Source organism: Gracilinanus agilis, chromosome 5 (assembly GCF_016433145.1).
Source record: "Gracilinanus agilis isolate LMUSP501 chromosome 5, AgileGrace, whole genome shotgun sequence".
NCBI classification, from domain to species: domain Eukaryota; kingdom Metazoa; phylum Chordata; class Mammalia; order Didelphimorphia; family Didelphidae; genus Gracilinanus; species Gracilinanus agilis.
Genome location: NC_058134.1, coordinates 150,928,842 through 150,950,604, shown reverse-complemented (window position 1 = coordinate 150,950,604; position 21,763 = coordinate 150,928,842). Strand labels below are relative to the sequence as shown.

Below are 21,763 nucleotides of genomic sequence, written 5' to 3'. Positions count from 1 at the left end.
AGTAACAGGCATTTAGTAAGGATTCACTATATGCCAGGGATAGAGTTGACCACTAAAAATACAAAGAAAAAGCAAAAATAGTCCTTGCCCTCAAGGAGCTTACATCCAAAATATGGGAGACACCAAGTACATAAATAGCTATATGCATAATATATACAAAACAGATGGAAGGTAAGTTTAGAGTGGAAAGCAATATTAACCAGGGGCAATAGGAAAAGAAATCTGGTGTTTGAACCAAGTCTTTTTTTTTAAACCCTTAACTTCTGTGTATTGGCTCCTAGGTGGAAGAGTGGTAGGGGGTGGGAATGGGGGTCAAGCGACTTGCCCAGGGTCACACAGCTGGGAAGTGTCTGAGGCCAGATTTGAACCCAGGACCTCCAGTCTCTAGTCCTGACTCTCAATCCACTGAGCTACCCAGCTGCCCTTTGAACCAAGTCTTATAATATATACCAAGCTGTAAGCCTCAACTTCTTCATCATTATATCTCAGGGTTTTTGTTAGGATCTAATGACTCTACCTAGTTAGGTTGCACAGTGGATGGAGTACTAGGTCTGGAATCAGAAAGACACGAGTTCAAATCTGTCCTCAGACACTGACTAGTTTGTGTGACCTTGGGTGACTCGTTTAATCCCTGTTTTGCCTCAGTTTCTTCAATTATAAAATGGGGATCATAATAGCACCTCCCTCCCATGGTGGTTGTGAGGTCTCAAAGGAGATAATAATTATAAAGTGTTTAACACAATGTTTAGCATATAGTAGGTGCTTAATAAGTGTTTCCTTTTTTCTTACCTACATTCAACTTAAATGTACTATTTAGTTGTGTGGATTTTAAAATTAATAATCAATAACAAAATATTATATTTAATACAGTTTTATTAATAATAAACTAACAAAAAATACTAGCTAAAAGGTACTAATCAGCCCACTCACCAGAGCAAAAGAGAGAGAGGGAGGAGCTACAGAATTTATAAAACAATAATGTGACCAAGCAAACCTGGAGGCACAGGAGAGATTGAAGGGAATTTGGGGAAATACTAAGGGACAGATGGGGGATGTAGTCCAAGGTTCAAAATCTCCATTTATATAGCTGCCAGTTATCATTGGTTATCTTTTCAAGTGGATCTTTACATCAGGAGTTCTATTTGAAAGTGCAAATATAGCATGGATATTTAAAAAAGATAAAAAAGAACTGAAGGCATAGTGAAACCACACATTGTGTCTGATTCCACGTATCCATTCTCTGTATAGAAAACATGTGAACTCTTCCTTACAGATTGAAAAATGTAAAGTCATGGCATCCAAAAAGAAGCCCTTATGGCTTGAATTTAAATGTGCTGATCCCACGGCCCTGTCCAATGAAACCATAGGAATTATCTTCAAACACGGGGATGATTTGCGTCAAGACATGCTGATTTTGCAAGTAAGTTAATATTTGGATTATTGAGGTTTTGTTTTAGTTTTTACCTTTATTGTTGCAAAAAAGACCCAACAAAACAAAACAGCTCTAAGATTAGCAGAGTTCAAGCACAGATTACTACTCAGCAGTTTCATAGTGGTGAACGTTCCCATTGCTTTTGCCTCATATGCTATGCCATGGGGTTCATAGCCTTCTCTTGATAACAGTACGGTAAGGGACTTATTTTTATTCATACTAGCGGTTCATTTCTTAACTGATTCCTGAATAATGAATCATACCGAGCTCTCTGCACCCCTGTACCAATTTTTATAACCTAGTTAAAAAAGCATGGAGATATAGTTCAAATATGCACGCATCACTCCTAGTGCCCACTCGTGACCGACAGCAACTCTGCATTTATCTGTGTGCTCGTATATGTACACTCATAGCTTCTCCCACACTAATAACATTTCTCTTTATACCATGCACGCACACACACACACACACACACACACACACACACACACAGAGTACAGATAGAGATGAGAAGCTTTTAAAAAGTCAGTGGGCTAATAAATGAAAGAGAGAAAATGGGCTTAATTTGGGGATGATGAAGTAGGCAGGTGAGAGGAAATGAAAGGATAAGAAGGAAGACGATTAGTTGGTGAAGAGGTGACAAGATGTCATTTATTTTTGAAGGATATTATGAGAGTTATCCTAAACTTTTCTGTTTCAGTGAACACTCCCTCAAACTTCTGAAGATTTATTCAATCTAAGAAATGTGGAATCTTTTGAACCCTTTGAAGACTGACATATAACACGCATGATTGTTATTATTACTCATTATTTTTTAAATTAAGATTAAAAATAAAGTATAAATTTATCTAATATATACTGATGGAATACAGATACGGTTTAGGAAATTAGAGATGGAGACAGACTCAGAGATGAGTCTGGCTTCAAGTCCCACCCACCTCTGATTCATAGTGGCGATTTGACCTGTGGCAAATCATAAACTCTCAGTGCCTAGGCAACCCACTAAAATCATAAATTGCCCATCTCCAATGATAGAGAGGGTTTCCTATTTTGAGTATTTCTATAGACCAGAAGTTCTCAAACGGTGGTCCCTAGAATTCTTGGAGTCCCAAGGACCCTTTCAGGGAGTTCAAGACGTCAAAACTATTTTTATAATGTGTTTCACTAATGTGTTTTAATTTTTAATACTTTGACATAACCCACATAAATAAAACTCCTTTAGGGAAATCCTCAATAATTTTTTAAGAGTGTAAAAGACCAAAACGTCTGAGAACCACTGCCCTAGACCAATGAAATCTTGGGTCCCAACAGTAACAAACGACTGTTGGTTTCTTAGTTTATCCAAGGTCTGAGTGTCTTGCTATTTAAAATTAAATAGCAATTATTGATTTTTAATAATGTGGTTACAATTCAGTATAGCTTAGGCAGCTAAATAGTGCACTGCCAGGCCTGAAGTCAGGAAGACTCGTCTTCCTGAGTTCGAATCTGGTTTTAGACAAAAGCTGGGTGATCTTGGGTGAGTTATTTAACTTTGTTTGCCTCAGTTGTCCATCTATAAAATAAGCTGGAGAAAAAAATGGCAAACCTCTGTAGTTTCTATGCCACAAAAATCTCTAACAGAGTCAAAAGTCCAACTGCTGGAAAAACAACTAAATAACAACTGCAACTTCATAAAGATTGGATTGGATAGAACTAGGAGGGAGTATTTTACATGGAAAAAAAATGAATAAATTCTAGAACTTTCAAAAACAACATGCAGAAGTTCAACCATCCTCCCCCAAGGCCTTTTTCAAATTATATACCAAATTACAGACTTGATGGTGAACAATTTAGGAAGATTAGACCTTAAGTACAATGCAGAAGTTACCTGTCCTGTTTTTTCCTGTTGTACTTCAAATTATGCATCAAGTTTAACAATGTGATTTTTTAAAAAGGAAAGGCAAACAACACAAATAAGCATATATTGTATAACATTTGGTGTTTTCATGTCTAGATTCTTCGAATTATGGAATCTATTTGGGAAGCAGAGTCATTGGACTTGTGCCTGCAGCCATATGGTTGCATTTCAACCGGAGACAAAATAGGTATGTAGAGCCTTTGGGAGCTATGCCCAGCTTTCAATTTGTGGGGAACAAGTGAAAATTTCCAAGTTATGGCTTAGAAACTTAATAATAGGGCTGAAGGAGAGGGATGAGATACTGTTTATTCATGAGAGACCAAGGAGAAAATGTAGCATGGTTAATTGATATGACTTCATTGGATATGATGTTTTGAACATGTTTGAAGAAAAAACGAAATGCTCCAGAACCTTATGACGATACATAGAACAATTTAATAAAATGTGCTCTCTCTTTGTCTTATCTCTACCCCATTCCCAAGCTTCTGCTTAACTTCTGCTGCTAATTAAAAGTCTTTCTCTTTTAGCTTTTAAAAACAACAAAAAAAGATCAACCACTTTTTTCACTTACCTCAAGTTCAGATTATCAGAACTATTACTTACTCTGCTTTTATGTACTTTATGTCACTTAAAAAAACCTTTTCATGTCCAACAGAATGTGTTTTCATTTTAGCTTCATAGCGCCCCCATTTAGACCATGGAGGAATGCCAGTTTTCAACCAACCATTTTTATGTGATGTTGATAGAATTTTAAAAAAAGAGACAACTGTGTGAAGTGCTCTCTCTGCTGCCTGTAGTAGGAGATAAAGCTGAATAATGAAGCTGGTAATCAATGGAGAAAGCAGCATTGGAAGCTTGCCTTTGGGGCATCTTGAGTAGCAGGTTGATGCAAGTGAGAAAGTCAAGGTGTTTTCCACAGGGCATGAATCAGATCCCAGAGGTAGTAGCCTCAGATGCAGATCACTGAGAAGCCAGAGAGTGAATGTGGAGCCTTGGGGCATGGATCCCTGATGAGTCTGGAAATTTGAAGAGAGTCATGGGATGAAGTGAAGGCTAAACTGGTACCATGAAGCCCGAAATTGAATGCATATTGGAACTTAGTACCAGTCCCCAAGAAGCTTAGCAGAAAATTGGGATGACAAGACCCTGTCAGATAGGAAACTTAATTAATTATGGGATCCATAAATTTAGAGCCAGAAGGGACCTTAGAAGCCAAACCAATGAGGCTACCCCTTTCAGTTTACAAATAAGGAAAATAAGGTTTAAGCAATTTGCCCATTGTCACACAGCTAGTAAGTATCTGTTAGAAAATGAGAACCCAGGGCTTCCTGACTCTAAGTCCAATATCCCATCTACTATGCCCCACTGCCTCCTCAGAGCAGTAGGAGATTACACCATTTCTGAGAACTCTGGGAGGACATGAGAATGTTTTGAACTGAAGCATGAGAGAATTTGTGAAGAAGTTCATATCTACCATGTTTAGAGTACTGTGCCAAGTTGGAAAGGAGGGGAGTACAGCACCAAGTCCAGATGAAAGATGCCCTCATGAAGCTTATATTCTATTGGGGAATGTGACACACACTCAAATGCAATATACAATAAGTTGTTAAAAAACAAAAGCAAATTATTGTGTTAGATCTAAAGATTTGGAAGGGTTGGGACGGCAGAAGATTAATACTGAGTAGGAAAAAAAACTGAGAAGACTTCTTGGAGGAGGTGACATTTGAATCAAGCTTTAAAGTCTGACTAAGAATTCAGCTGGAAGGAGGAGTGAGAACTAGAAGCCCAGAGTCAGGGAAACCTGAGGTGGTTACAGAATATAAGAAGTCATCTAGTTAGAAGGAAGACTTTATAAAAGGAAGTAGTATGGTCATATGGAAAAGTAGGGTCATATCAGATTGTGGCACAGAAGGTGAAATGATCGTGTTTGTGCATGAGGAGCATAAATCTGGCAGCACCATGAAGGATGGTTTAGGGAGGAAAGAGACTAGGAGCAATAAAACCTATCTGAAAGCTATTACAATAGTCTGAGTAAGTGATATCAAAGCTCTCTTAGTGCCATGGTGCTGGTAATACAGAGGAAGAGGTAGACAACAACAACAATGATAATAATAATAAATGCCAACCCTTTTACAGTGCTTTACGTTTCACAAAGTACATTCATCATTTCATTTGACCCTCACAATAACCCTACAAAATAGATAGTATCCTCATTTTACAGATGAGGAAACTAAGGCTCAGAGAGATTAAGAGATTAGCCTCTGATCACATAGAGAGGAAGCATCAGTTCTTCTTGGCCAGGAGTCTAGAAGCACTCTACCCTTTTGCCCATTTTACAATGGTAGAATTGACAAAAGTTAAATTACAGGATTTTCTAACTACCTGGATAAGAGAAATGAGAGAGAGAGGGAAGAGTCAAGGCACTCCCAAGGTTTTGAACATGGCATACAGGGTAAATGGTGATGTCCCTGATGGAAAGAGTGAAACCAGAAGGAAGAGCAGTTTTCAGATCAGGAAAGGCAGATCTGGCACTGAACCTAAGCATGAAGTTTGGGGGGTCCACAAGGTAGGTGTCCTATAGGCAGTTGGAGGGTTTGGAGCCTGGACAATCTAGAAAATAATTCCATTTTCAAAGAAGTTTCAAAGTCATCTGAATAGAGATGTGATAATGTTTGAAGCAATGGGAGGGAAGGAGATGGCTGAGGAAAGAGTGGGAAGTCTTGAGTTTCTGATTTGAATATGGTACAAAGTGATCTTCCCTTTAATTGTGTAATTTTAAATAAAGGAGAAGGAAAATGTCCGTTGGCCAAAAGCAGAAGGATGTTCTCACCAGGCCAGAATAGATGAATTCTACTTTTCACCATTCATAAATAGAACGTTATATGTGTACTTTTCATTCAGAGATCTCATAAAATAAAGTCCTTCACAACTTCCTTCCTATCCTCCTAAAAAAGGAAAGAAAATAAAACCACAAAACGCTGTGAACCTAATGACTGGGCAAATAACCCTGAAGCAAAGTATCATTGATAGTGTTCACTGGATTTGACAATGGAAGGCTGAATTTGAGTCTTGGTTCAGTCATTTAGTGTTTGTGTGACTTGGTAAATCACTTAACCTTTCTGAGCCTCAATGTCCACATTTCTAAAATGGGGACAATATTTGTGCTATTTACCTCTTTGGGTAGTTGTGAGGATAAAGAGAAAGGAAGTAATCATATAGTGAATGTCTTCTATGTGTGAGGCACTGTGTTGAGCACTTTATGAATGTCTCACTTGATCTTCAAAACAACTCTGGGAGACAGATACTACCATTATCCTCATTTGAGAGAGGAAGAAACTGAAGCAAATAGTGGTAAAATTGTCTAGGCTTATATAGTTATTAAGTGTATGAGGCTGGTTTAAAACTTAAGTGTTCAGACTCGAGTCTGGTGCTCTATCCACTGAGCCACCTGGTTCCCTCTAAAAGAGACAATATGTATATGGAATTAGTTTGTAACCTTAAAGCAACGTATAAACACAAGCCATGATTATTCCTCTCAAACTGTGTTCCTGTTGCACAGGAATGATTGAAATTGTGAAGGATGCTACAACAATTGCCAAAATTCAGCAGAGCACAGTGGGTAATACTGGAGCATTTAAGGATGAAGTGCTAAATCATTGGCTCAAAGAAAAATGCCCAATTGAAGAAAAGGTGAGATAATTTCTCTTTTCCCCCTCAAGGGATTTTTTAGACAGATACATACTCTTTTTATAGGAACCTCGCTTTTTTTCAGAGCGATCTATAATCATCCTGGTATTCAGCATCTCTTAGATAAGTTACATATATGGTGGTTGATATACGAAGATCTTTGCCATTATGACTCAGCAACTCTGAATAAAAGGCAGACAATGAGCTCAGTTCTTTAGCATTTGCCTCTCATTTGACTACCAGGCCATGCTTTGTATAAAATTAGACCATGCAAAACATTTGGTTAACCATTACACACACATATATATATATAGATAACTTTTGACGTCCACCAGAAATATTCATTCATCTCTGTAAATGGTGTTCTACTTAACAAAATACCAGGATTCTATAAGATGATTTATAATCTACAACTCTGCTCTCATCTCAACAATAAATTATGGATACCGAAAATGTCAGTTCCAGCATGCTTTTGAAGTGCATATGCTGAGTCCTTTGCAAGCTGTGTAGTGAGGTTGTTTGGCTGTCATTTAAAGTTCTGCAGCTCAAGATTAGGGAGCCTCATTTGCATGGTTACCAGTCCTTTGTTGGGGGGGAAATGTAATTAGTGACATTTATTAGTCCTGTTCTACATGATGACTTTGTGAAAGCTCACATCCTATTAGTGATCAAAAGGCAAGTAAGGGTCATACAGCAAAGGAGAAAATTACTTTGAGTTCCTTGGGGGGGAGAGGAGGTTGGGCATCCATGCATGATGAGGGGTAGTGAACCCTTTTGATTTAATTACAACTGCCTTTGACATTTGTTCCTCAATCAAGCCATAAAGATCCCTTGTATAGTAGCTAAAAATCTACCAGCCTCTAACCTACCTCTCTCAGCTCCACATTGCTCATCTTCGTGTACTCCATATTCCAGTCAAACTCAATTGGTTGTTCCTCACACGCCACATTCATTATTCCATCTCAGATTTCTATGGCAGGAAATACTTCCTCACTTCTGCCTTGTAGAATCTCTAGTTTCCTTCAGAGTTCAGCTTGAGTGTTATCTCCCTTCATCCCTCCTGCTGCTGGTGTCTCTAGTCCAAATGATTTTGTATTTCTTTTTCTATGGATATTTTTATATGCTTAGATTTGTATATGCTGATTTCCCTGATGAAATTTAAGCTTCTGGAGGGCATCATCTTGGTTTCCCCCAAACCTAGCAGAGTGTCTGGCATCTAGTGATTCCTTAACAAATGTTTGCCGATTAATTGATTGACTAAAAGTGAAATACAGCAGGGAGAAAGTCAGTTATAGCTAATATCTGTAGCTTAAATGAAAACCCTTACAATTTGCCTTTTGAAAGCAGCTTCCAGAATAGGAGTTTGGGGGGAGAAGCCTTTATTAGGTAGAATCTGTTGGGGGAGGGGAAGAGGAATATCAAATAACCTTTGGGTGCTTTTGTATTACTAGTTCCAGGCAGCAGTGGAGAAATTTGTATATTCATGCGCTGGCTACTGTGTGGCAACCTTTGTTCTTGGTATTGGAGACAGACACAATGACAACATTATGATCACGGAAACAGGTGACTATCTTCCTATTCTGTTTCTCTTTAAATGAAACTGAGATATGCTAGAGTTTATGGACATAAGCATTCTATCTCCCCCAGCTCCAACTCAAACTTCCATCTCCATGCATTGGTCCAAATATCATGCTATGTGAAATAGAAAAGCATTCCCACCCCAAACACATGCACAGTTTTTCATACCTCAGAAACCTCTACACATATCTGTGTTTACACATGTGCATGAAATTGCTTACACACATATGTAAAGCCCATGTGGGGGTATACAATAAGCAAAAGACTAAGTGGTTCAAATCCAGATTCAGAGAACTTTCTAGTCTTTCAAGCCTCCTACCCATTTGTTTTATCTTCACCTCACCAGAATGAACAAAATGATGCAACTCCTTTTCTTCTCTTTACCTTTTAAAGCCTCCCAAGTTAAATTCTCACAAAGGCATTCTGAGGAGTTTATTGTTTTGTTTGTTCTGCTTATATTGAGCCGAAAGTGGCCTCTAGCATTTTGCTTAAATTGTCTTGTATTGATCACATTCTCCACAGTATCCATTATTCCTTTCCTGACTATCCCAGTAAGCACCTCAAGGGCAGGGACTAAATTCATTTTTGTTGTTGTACTCTTCAGCACCCAGGACAGTGCCTAGCACTTCAATGTTTGCTAACTCATTTTCTTGCATGCTTTCTGCAACCCCTGCCTGCTACACTGGAATATATGTCACATCTATATTTTTTTTTGGAGGGGGGATGCCTAATACCTTGCCCAGGGCCTTACATAGAGTATTTCATGGAATAAAAACCACTTGGCTGAAGTGGTGAAGGATCAAGGGTGTGAACCAAAATCACTTCATTGAGTGAACAGTGCTAGGGGTGGAGGGTAGGGGGTGAGGAAGTTATCTACTAAGAGCAGAGTATTTGTTTGGTCCCTACTTTTCCAGGATGTCTAAACTGAAACACACTACAAATGAAACTGATGCAGTAGATAGAGTATCAGGCCCAAATCAGGAAAACTCATCTTCCCGAGTTCAAATTTGGCCTCTGACACTTAATAGCTCTGGGTCCCTGTGGAAGTTACTTAATCCTCTTTGCCTCAGTTTCCTCATCTATAAAAATGATCTGGAGAAGAAAATGGTAAACTGTTCCAGTATCTCTGCCAAGAAAATCCCAAATGGCATCACAGAGAGTCAGATGACTTAAATAACTGAACCACAAACAAATGAAAAAAATGCTAAAAATTATTGAGGCAAGGATATGAACTTAAAGATTATATGTCATTTTGATCAGGTAGGCTTTAAAAGATGGACAGCCTCTGGAGCATTAGAGGGTAGAACTTGAGGTTACAGAAGGGGGGAGGTGAGAGGTGGTTGGAATATGAGCTTCCTTACTTCAAGCCTCATAAAAATGACAGTTTTCAAAATGGAAGTATTCAAGCTAAGTTGGTTTCTATAAGAGGCACTTAATTTAAGGAATTGGGTTGAAAGGTACCTTTTTCGGGGTTAAATCTATGCTACTGGTGGAAGAAGGTCTTAGCCTTGAAATTATCATCACCTATGAGGCCAATTGAATCAATTTTTAAACCATCATTCTACTTTATTATTGTTGTTATTCAGTTATTTTTGCTCATGTCCAACTCTTTGTGACCTCATTTGGAGTTTTCTTGGCAAAGATACTAGAGTGTTTGCTACTTCCTTCTCCAGATTATTTTCCAGATGAGAAATTGAGGTGAACAAAGTTAAGTGACTTGCCTAGGATAACACAGCTAAGAAGTATCTGAGGTCAGATTTGAACTCAGGAAGATGAATTGACTCCAGGTCCAGTGTCTTATCCACTGTACCATCTAGATGTCTCCCCCACAGTACTAGCTTAATTTAGATCTGACAAGTCACAGATCAAGGCATAGTTCTTTTCAGTTTATGTATCATTCATGTACCATAGGATCATAAGATGAAGAGACCCACATGTCCCCTCTAGTGTCTGAAACCTAGGAATGACAGCCAGTAAACACTTTTTATCCCCCTCTTTCAAAGTTATTATCTTACAATAGCCCACTAATCACAAATATATTTAGAAAAATATGTCAAATGATATTAAGAATGATTGAATCCAAATAAAATTCTAGCAGAAGGCATAACTGCAGACAAAGCAGTATTTACCGTCTGCCTTGGAACCACCTGATTTGTACAACACACACATTTGTTATTGATTGCAAATGTAGCGTAAGCCAAACATTTGCTTTATGTAAAACAATAAAACCAATCAACAAAACTGTGTGGGCTTCTGTGTATGGTGTAGTAATAGGCTTTCATCTTAATGAGTTTTAGATGCAACAGCAATTTTGTATCCTGTCAAACTGGTTGAAATGATACTCCTACAAGTCAACAAAATTGTCAATAATCTTTTATTTTCCTAAAACTCTTAGTCCTGTATTTATCTTTCCTTTTAGCCATAACCCCACTTCTGCATACAGAAGAGCAAGGCTTATCCTCAGCTACTGATCATCTCTTTTCTCTATAAAGGCTTGGGAAAGCAGAGCTATGGTCCATTGGCCTTAGGCACTTACATAATTTTCACCAAAATGCCAATTTTTTAAAGTGAGACCATCATACTGCTGCAGTTATAGCGAATATAAAATGTATGTTTTCCTGATGACATTTTAGATGAAAAATCACTATAGCTCATTCTTGCCTGGGTGTTTTAAGAAATGTTATGATAATGGAGTTGTGTTGTGACTTATCATCAAAAATCTGCCCATTGGGATTGAGGGGGGGGGCAGATAGGGAAGGAAGAGGAAGAGGAAAGTAATGAGGAGAAGAAGCTTAGCAAGTCTAACCAACACATCCCAAGTTTGTCAGAAAATTTGGGATTTGATGTACCTGGTTTCTCACCTCCCCCCCAGTGGAAGGAAGTGAATTTTTTCATCTCTTCTTCAGGAACAGCTTGGTTAGTATAACTGGGCAGTATTTGGTTCACTTCTTTTCAATATAGAAATTGTTCACGAACCTAGAACATTGGTTTAAGAGATGAGCACTTGTAAATCTGATGAAATGACACAAGAATTGACCTATCACACATAGAATCCTGTAGGGAGATTCTTAAGATTTTACACAAATTTTCACAGGCCAAATTGACACTTGTCATATCCTCCTCACAGCTCTGACCCTTCTGATTAATACTGGCAATAAACCCTCCTTCAGGTTTTCTGTGAAATTTGAAAGTACCTTTAAGAGTTGGGTTTAGAGGAAATCAATACCTCAACTACTAACTGATGAACTCAAATTCATTTCTGTAGCATATAGAACCTAAAATAGCCCATGGCCTCATGCAAACTTCCCTACATTAGCCAAAGAGCTCTAATATAAATTGCTAATGATAATTCTATGATAAACTAGAATTTGGTAATCACATTTGGTTGTGACTTAAAGAATAACAGAATGTCAGACATACATCTGATTTACAATGTTTTACATCTTATAAAAGAATTATATAGAAACCATAACTGCCTTCAAAATTCTGCTCAAGAGCCATCGCCTGATCCTCCCCCACAGTTGCTAATGACCTCCTCCCAGAAATGACTTTGTATATGCAAATACTTTCTGTGTAGAATATAAGCTTCTCAAGGGCTGTGACAGTTTTAATTTCCCAGCACCTAGCATAGTGCCTGGCACATATAGATCAATAAATAGATAAAATATTTATTAAGATCTAAGCACTGGCAATGCAAATAAGCCAAAGCAAGACACCCCCTGCTCTCAAGAAGCTTACATTGCATGGGAAACGACTACATGTTAAAGAGAACTGGCAGATAGAGAAGAAACAGCAGAAAGGAATCCAGCATTTCCTGGGGTGGGGGAGTCCAAGATTTTTAGGGAGAAGTGATGAGGATAATGGTCAAAGTGTAGGCAGTACATATATAAGTAAGTGTGTAATAAATATTTATTGATTTATTTTGTATTTACTCAATACAATGATGTTTTTTTTTCACAAATAGAAAGGTCTGAGGCAAGAAATTGCTTTGTTTTTGTCTTTGTACCCATGATGCCTGGCATATACCAAAGCTTAATAATGCTTCTGTTAGTTAATTGAACTGAAGATGATGAAAATCATCTCAAAAAAAAAAAAGCTTGCTCCTCCCTGGGTAGCTGGCTTTAAGGCAACTTTAAAATTTTCCAAGAAATCAACATTAGCCCATTGGGCTATTATAAGCTAGAGATTCCCCACAATGATTGCTGATGTGTCTTTCTTCTAAGGAAATCTGTTTCACATTGACTTTGGCCACATTCTTGGGAATTATAAAAGTTTCCTGGGCATCAACAAAGAGAGAGTCCCATTCGTGCTAACTCCTGATTTCCTCTTCGTGATGGGAACTTCTGGAAAGAAAAGCAGCCAGCACTTCCAGAAATTCCAGGTAAGGTGTATCACCCTTAATTGATAGATAACATGCAGAGATAAGTAACCACAAAAGCCCTACTCTGATGCCTCATCACTGTGAAGAGGGCACTTGGGTTTCTTCAGGATATGAAAGCAAATTCCAAGTTCTAGCTGGTTGGGGCAAGGTAGAAAGGCTTCAATGTGAGTTGAGTAATAGATCATGATATATCTCCTTTGGACCAGCATAGCTAAATGGGAAGATGCACAGAGTGCTGGATCTTGAGCCAAGGAAACTAGCTTCAAATCCTGACTTGATCTCTGCCTGCCTGAATGACCTTAGGCAAGTTAATTAAACTTGTCCAAGTATCAGTTTTTCAACTGTAAAATGAGAAAATTGAAGTAGATAATTCCTAGGTTCCCTTCAGTGGTGTACTGATAAGTGCATAATAACTGGCTTCTCCACCGTGCCCCCGCCCCAATGTACACATGGAACCTTTTTAAGTTTAATCTGCATTTTTTACATTTTCTGAATCATTTTCTTAAGCCCTACGATCAATAAAATGATAAATCAAGCTCTTATTTGGAGCACTTGGTGACTTCCAAATTATAAATGTTCACACTAAAAATGTAACAATCATCTCTCATGAGACAGCCAGAACCACTTCTGGTCCCTTATACTTCAAGATCTACATTCCTAGGTGTAGCTAGTTAATAGATATTTAGCTGTTAATCAAGGACAGTTGAGTGGTTCAGGATAGAGTGTCAGACCTGAAGTCAGAAAGACTCATCTTCCTGAGTTCAAATCTGGCATCAGATACTAACTAACTGTTAGTTAACTGGGAAAGTCACTTAATCCTATTGGCCTCAGTTTTCTTATCTGTAAAATGACCTGAAGAAGAAATGGCAAACTACTGCAGTGTCTTTAAGAAGAAAACCGCAAATAGGGTTATGAAAAGTCAGACTTGACTGAAACGACTGAACAGTGATCCTCTGTTAGCCCAAGTAGAAATCTGGCCATTTGGTATGGTATATCAATGAATGGTAGGAAGCTCTGAAAAACATTCCAGTGTTCATGCAGATGAAAAAGTAATTCCATTGTATATTTCTGTGAAGACTGCAACCTTAATAATTTGTTCTCCAAAGTGGTCTTTGAACTTCTTTTTTTTTTTTTTTTTTTAAATCTTCACCTTCAGTTTTAGAATCAAGACTAAGTTTCAAGGAAAAAGAGCTGTAAGGATGAGGCAATTGTGGGTAAGTGACTTGCCCAGGTAGCATAGCTAGGAAGTCTCTGAAGTCAAATTTGAGCCCAGGACTTCCTGCTTCCAGAGGGAATTCTCTTTATACTGAGCTATGTAGCTGCCCACAGCCCTCATACTTACACATAGAGCTAATGTATTTTCTCTTCCATTAAAAAGAGATAGGAAAGGAAGAGAATTGAAGGGGAGAGGTATTTATATAGTGTCTTCTATGTGCTAAGCATTTTTACAAATATTATCCTATTTGTTCTTCACAATAATGGTAGGAATTGATGGCTATCATTTTCCTCATTTGACATTTGAGTAAACTGAGGCAGACAGAGCTAAGTGGCTTGCTTGGGTCACACATCTAGTAAATGTCTGAGGCTGGATTTGAACTCAGATATTCTTTCCATAGAGAATGTGCCTTCACATGATCTATCCAGTGTTCTACTTCCCTGATTCCATTTCTCAATAAACACCAACTCCTGTGTAAAAACAACAGTCAGAATGTGGCATTTACATAATGCTCAACGTTTTGCTGAGCACCTCCCCGCCACAACCCTATGAAGAAAGTAGAATGAATAGGAATCCCATGAAGAAATTGAGGTTTAACATGTGAAACAAAACTCCCAGGGCCAGACAGCTCTTAAGGATCAAAATTAAGATTCAGCCACAGGTCAAATGACTCCAGGACCAACGTCCTTTCCATTCTGCCTTGCTGCCTCTCTAAGAATCCTCAGAGGCTGAACGTACTCAGTGCTGGCTTTTTACGATCCTTTCTAGTTTTGACTATCAAATATTTCCAACCTGGATATTAGAATTTCACACGTGCAAATTTTAAAATTGTGACTAAACAAAACAGTCTTTAAAAAGCCATATAAGCAAGAACAGGTGTGGGGTTTGTTGCTGTCGTTGCTGTTTTAAGTAAAGCTTTCTTTACAAAAAATCCCAACGAATAGGATGTGGGAATTAGAGGTTGATTGTTTCTGTTATATTCACCAAAGGTTTCCTTTCAGGAGCCAGCTCCTTTTGTGTATTTATGATTTTATTTATTTTAAAAATTATTTATACATAGATTTTTCAGAATCATACCTTTTGTGTGTCACTCTCTTTATGGACTCCTAAAGTGTGGTCCAGGGACCCAAGGGTGTTCCAAATCCTTTCAGGGGGGCTATGTGGCTTAAATCACTTTAATACTAAGACATTTTTTATTTCTAATATGACCAATATAGCTATAGCCCTCCTAAACAAAAGCTCTTTTGGGTGGAGACCATCATTTATTTTTAAGAATAGGAAAGGATCCTGAAACCCCCAAATTGGAGAACTTTTAGTCTAGAAGCCTTCAAGGAGGTAATGCAGAAAATCATAATCTGAGATCACATATTTAGAGCTAGGAGGCCATCTAGTTCAATCCTCTCATTTTACAGATAAGGAAACTGAGCCTCAAAGAGGTTGTGACTTATTTAAGGTCATACAAGTCAGTAATATTTAGCCTGCTCATTACTGTCTCTTTCTTTAAAAGAAGCAAAGAGGTCATCTGCTCCAGCCCCTACCCAAATCTTGAATCCCATCCACTTCATGTTGAAACTTTGTCATTTCTTGTTTATTCCTGCTTGGCTCTGCCTGATGTTCACTTCAGTGGTTACAAGCCTTACTTCTCTCAGACCTCAAAGCAGTGGTCAGTGAGACAGAGTGTGGCCAGACAGTCTTAGAGTTGTTTGGAGGTTTTTTTTTCCATTTGTACTTCTCTGCATTGTATCAGCTGGGATCCAGACCTTTACTTGGTGACTTTTTTCAAAGGTGTGGATTTTTTTGGTTGCTTTTTAAGGGGTTTGACATGTTTCAGTCCTGTTTTTCTTCCAAGTTAAAATCACACATTTTGACAATTTCCTGGAGGGTGGGGGAAAGTGGAAAAAAAGTTGGCCAAAATTCATCTTTTAAGGAAACAAAAACCACTCCATCAGTTCTTTTCTATTACATAAATGAGATTTATCTAAATGGATTTGTCCAAACACAGCAAAAACCCTGACGTTTAAGGAAGTAGATAAATGCAGAGATTTTGACTGTTGTCAGTTCTCTTCATTAATAGTCTGAGTTGCTGGGAGGAAAGCATTTGGTAAAAATTATAGATTGCTATACAAATATGCCTTATTGTTGCTACTGTTTTTATTTTTTGGTGAGCCTTTTGAAAAAATGAATCATATGCCTTTTAATCATTTTTTCCTCTCGTTACTATTAACTACACCCTTAAAATGATGATTCTCAGTTGCTCTGCATCCATTATAGCCAGCCAGTATCATCTTTCTAGCTTCTCCACCCAAAAACTGGGCACCATCTTGGATTCTTGATCTTTACAGTTGAATGCAGTCAGCTTCTAGACTACACCATCTCCATACGCATCCACTCTATCCCCTTAAATATAAGCCATTATTCTCACTCATTTCTTACCATTTGGCCTCCTTCCTACTAGTCTAATCTTCTGTTGCTTGTTAGCAGCAAGACTGACACAAGAATCCAGGTATCCTGATATCTAGTCCAATTTGCTGCTGTTTTATGTGTGTCCCCATGCTTAAATCATAAGCATCTGTTGTTGTTCAGTTCAGTCGTGTCTGACTCTGTGACCCCGTGGCCCATAGCACACCAGATTCTTCTGTCCTCCACTATCTCCTGAGGTCTGTCCAACCTTACTTTTGATGGGTTTTCTTAGCAAAGATACTGGAGTGGTTCACCATTTCCTTCTCCAAAATGTATTCTGCATACCAATAGATTATATACATAAAAAATAGAATTAGTGGCCAGCTTGCAAAAAGTGAGTGTACATTGAGATTCAGGCACAGTGATGTAGAACAGAACCAGAATGTACCTCTGCCCTATGGACTGGTCAAGAACTATTTGTTGCTGTCCTAGAAGCCAACTAAAATTGAGCACATATTATTGACTTCTTATTCTTCCATCATCTAGTTAGGACTTCTGATCAAGTTTGGTGTTACAAGGAGAATAAGAAAGCAATGATCAATAGCTTTACATGAACAGTGCCAAGTATCCCAGGAAAGATTGAGCATTGTGCCAGTATATGCAGTTCCTTCCGATTTTTGTTAGCCCAAATTTATATTTATGTCTCTTGGCTTTCCCTTTGGATGTTAAGTCCCTTGGAAGAAGGGATCATGTCTTCTCCAAATATTGTCAAGTAATTAGCACCAAAAGGTATCGGTATTTAATTAATCCAGCAATATGCTGATTCTTATATACATTTGTGTGTTATATTAAGTCACTAGTTCTATGCAGATCTGGAAAAAATTATTCCTATAACAAACTTGATTAATTAATGTATTGAGTCAACTGCAAGGGAAACTTATATAGGAAGAGTGGGAGGACTGGCCAACAATTGGCAGTTTTGTTTATTTCTTTTAATCAAAAGGTCAGAATATAATTAAAGGTATATACCGCTACCTACTAACTGTTGTGAGGAAGATTAATAAAGGAGTATTTAGGAGACTTAGCAGGAAGGGCTGCATTTGTTGATTATTAAGGTGACACAGAAAAAGAAAAAAAAATAAAAGAATAAATGATGAACCTCTTCATGGAATGAAAATATCAACCCAGGAGAAGCTAGGTGTCATAATGAATAGAGTCCAAGACTTGGCACCCAGAAGAATTTAACTTAAAATCTATCTAACCTGAATATTTCCTGACTGTATGGCCTGGGCAAAAAACTTAACCTCTCTCAGCCTCAGTTTCTTCATATATAAAATGGGGATAGTAATAACACCTACCTTGTAAGATTTTGGTGAAAATCAAATGAGATAGCATGTGTAAAGCATTTTGTAAGACTTAAAGTATTTTAGAAATGTCATCTATTATTATTAATATTAGTCCCTTGAGGTGGGGGACAAGAATGGAATGCCCTACTCTTTTCTGACCCTCACTTCTTCTAGAGATGATTGGTTCAGCACGGAGCTGAGTTCTTGGGACCATTCCCTAAAAATAGAGTCTTAAGAGATAAACTGCAGTGGGCAAAGAAGACAAAACTTTCTGAAACCAATGACATGTGGCCACCCTATGGTACAGTGCCATGCAGACAGTGGATGCTCACTAAAGGTTTTTGATGGTGATGATCATAATGAATTAATTCTCCTTAGTGAAATATGTTCCTATAACATAAAAAGAAGGATTGTTTTGCTTACTAATAATTAATCTAAGATCACTTTATTTTGAATCTAAAGAATTTACATTACACATTTAGCTTGCAACATTCAACGTTTCGGGCAGGTCTTTGGCAGTGGAAATGCTCTACCTTTAGATACACGACATCAGCATTCAGGGAAATCCCCAATTGTAGAGGGAGGAACACCTTTTTATGCCAAGTAGGAGAGTTTGTATGTGCCTTCATTTTAAAAATTAATTTGAGTCACCTCTCTATTAGAGAGTAAAAAAAAAATAGCGAAACTGACTAAAAGGTTCAAAGAAATCAATGTTATAGAAGAGATTCCTGCTTTGAGTGAAATCCTGATTGGACTAGATGTCCCCTAAGTTTCCTTCCAATGCTAAAATTTTGTGAGTGTGTAATGACATAGTAAATACTGCCACCTGATGATAAAATGAAATAAATTATGAATTATCCAGTTTATAGGTTCCATCTTGTTTCCTTTGGCAAATGATGAAACTTAAACATGAAATGAAAATAATCAAAGATTTTTAGGATTGTGAGGGACCTTCTAGACTATCTAATCTAACACAGGGCATACTTTATTAAACTTAACATACAACCAAATGACACATTCAGTCATTGCAATGAGCATATATATAGAGAGAGATTTTTGTAAGGTTTATTTTTTTTCTCTTGAACATTAGATATAATTCACCCAGTAAAAAAGGGGGTATGTACTGACTGAACAATATGATCCATGTGCTAATACTAGTAATTAATAAAGGGAATATGAGATAGTTATCAAGGAAGAAAAATACAGGGTGTCCCAAAGATGTTAGCTTGAAACTGCACTCACATCTTTGGGATACCTTGTATTTAGAACAGACAACCATGCCTAATGCAAGCAAGCTTAGCAAGACCATCTTTGAACATTGTAGGATGCTCAATAAATGCTTAAAATAATAAGCAAGTTTAGAAATAGGAGGAAATATTTCCAAACCCATTTAAGCCTTTGCAAATATACAAACATTGCTCTCAGTTAAAGAGTGGGCTTAAAAGGCAATCACCCCTAGATGTCACTCTAAAGAAGCAGTTTTGCAGTGGAGAAGTCAGATGCCTGTTTCATGAATGTATATAGTTAGTGTTTCCAGGGTTTCTCTTTCCCAAGACCTTTATTGGCTAAGACAGTGATTCCTCATATTTTAGCTGCCACTTTCCTCCTTTACCTCCCAAGTGGGAGGCCATTCAGTTTCACTTGAATTTAAAGCAGATTCTTTCATCCACGTGACAAGAATGAATTTTGGGGCAATAGGATTAATGGGAAATTCACCTTTCAAGAGTGAAGATTTTTACTTTAAACCTAAGCAAAATTGCAGGAGTTGGGTTTTCACCTTCTAGCCCCCTCTCCAAACACACATTCTTTTAAATTTCCTTAACCCAAGCTCTTAACACTCTCTACTTAATAATAAGCTATATTTATTCCATAACCCATTATATATTAGAAGCTTTGTTCATAGTAGATAAAAAGCTGTCCTCAAAGTCAGATGGACATGAGTTCAAATCCCACCTCTGATACATCCTGGCTATGTGGCCAAGTCCCTTTATTTCTCTGTGTTCTATGTCAGAGAAGTAAAAAACAGCAGAACCAGATTAAAATGCAGTTAGGAAATAGTTAACAAAATGGATAAAAATACAATAGAACATAGATGATATTATTATGTAGCCTACAGGGATCCTTGTCATTTAGGGACCCTAGTCTCTATTTGAATTTGTCATTGTTGGAGGCAATTCTCTAAGATTATATGTTGCAGAGGCAGGTAGTTTGTACAGTGGATAGAGCCCCAGACCTAGAGTCAGGAGGACACGGGTTCAAATGTTGTCTCAGATACTCCTGGCTGGATGACCTTGGGCAAGTCTCTTAACCCTGATTGCCTAGCCCTTACCACTCTTCTTAGAATTGATAATAAGAAAGTAGGAGGTTTTTTTTAAGACCATATTTTGAAAAGATAGTTTCCACATTTTGGAATTTCCATTACAAATAAAATCACAGTTGATAGAAACCGGGTCTAGAGAAAGGAGGTCCTGGGTTCAAATGTGGTCTCAGATACTTCCTAGCTGAGTGAGCCTGAACAAGCCACTTAACTCCCATTGCCTAGCTCTTACTGCTCTTCTGCCTTGGAACCAATACATAGTATTGATTCCAAAATGGAAGGTAAGAGTTTAAAGTAAGTAGGAAAGAAAGGAAGTGAGAGCTTAAAAATAAATAAATAAATGAAATCAAGGATCTAGACTTTATCCCAATCCTATAGAGCTTAAGCCTTTAATAGAGAAAGAACTGTCCTTTGAGTCAGGGAAACCTGGGTTCAAGTCTCTGATAAAAAAAAAAAGGGACTCTCTGTCTCAGGATGCTTCACTCCTCATTGCTCCAGACAATCCTTTAAGTTAATAAATTTCATCCTAGCTGTGTGACCTTGGGCAAGTCATTAAACCCCATTGCCTTGCCCTTGCCATTCATTTTTGAATTGATACTAAAAAAACGACTATATGTTTCAGAATTGGTTACTATCTGCATTGGTGGAAGAATTTTACTTAGTAGGCATGCTCAACAAGAATGAAATCACAGGTCTATTCTAAACAAAAAAAATCCTCCTTCACATACAATACCTCTGATCCTCACAACTTCCCACCAATGCAAGTGATATTGTTACCCCCATTTTACAGAGGAAGACAGTAAAATTGAAAAAGATTAGGTTAGTATAGTGTCTGAAGTAGGATCTGAGCCCAAGTCCACATTGATCACTCTGTAATCAAAACTGGAGCTCAAAGATTTTCTGGCATGCTATTTATTCCTAGTATGAATTTGTTAGTATGATACTTTCCCCCAGAATCTCCTTCCTAGATTCAGAAGGAAAAACAAAAGCCCTGTAAAAAGAATTTCATAAGATAAGAGTCTCAGAGTTCGAGTCAGATCATGAGTACAAATCCAAGCTCTGACACTTTCTACTTGGTGACACTGGACAAATTATTTAACTCTTCTGGGTTGCAGTTTCCTCCCTGGTAAAATGAGAGAGTTGGACTACATGATCTTCTTAAGTTTTCTTCACTTCCACAGTTCCTGAAAACAAAGCAAATATGTAGCCTCCTTTTTTCCCTTAAATGTAAATCAGGATTTGTCACTAATTTCAAAAATCTCCATTCTTTAATCATTGATCTTGAATCAGTGCTTTTAAAAGAAGGGATTCTTAAATTAGAGCCTGTGACTTAGAAAAGATCTTGTCAATTGTATTTCAAAAAGCTGATTTCCTTTTGTAAATCTATGTGTTTTATTTTACATGTTTAAAACATTGCTCAAAGGGCTTCCTGGGACTGCCAGAGTCCATGACACATAAATAAAGAATAAGAGCCTCCATTTTAAAAGGGCTCGGGAGCAATTACTAAGC

The 21,763-nt window shown here is 37.7% G+C and overlaps 1 protein-coding gene across 1 annotated transcript in view; it reads left to right on the top strand.

The window, feature by feature from the left end:
* Nucleotides 1-21,763, top strand: part of PIK3CG (phosphatidylinositol-4,5-bisphosphate 3-kinase catalytic subunit gamma) — a 56,381-nt gene that overhangs the window by 27,587 nt on the left and 7,031 nt on the right. The window contains exons 7-11 of the mRNA XM_044677856.1: nucleotides 1,274-1,420; nucleotides 3,426-3,516; nucleotides 6,889-7,019; nucleotides 8,468-8,579; nucleotides 12,818-12,975. Coding sequence (XP_044533791.1) covers nucleotides 1,274-1,420; nucleotides 3,426-3,516; nucleotides 6,889-7,019; nucleotides 8,468-8,579; nucleotides 12,818-12,975 — 639 coding nt within the window. The remainder of the gene's footprint in view (nucleotides 1-1,273; nucleotides 1,421-3,425; nucleotides 3,517-6,888; nucleotides 7,020-8,467; nucleotides 8,580-12,817; nucleotides 12,976-21,763) is intronic.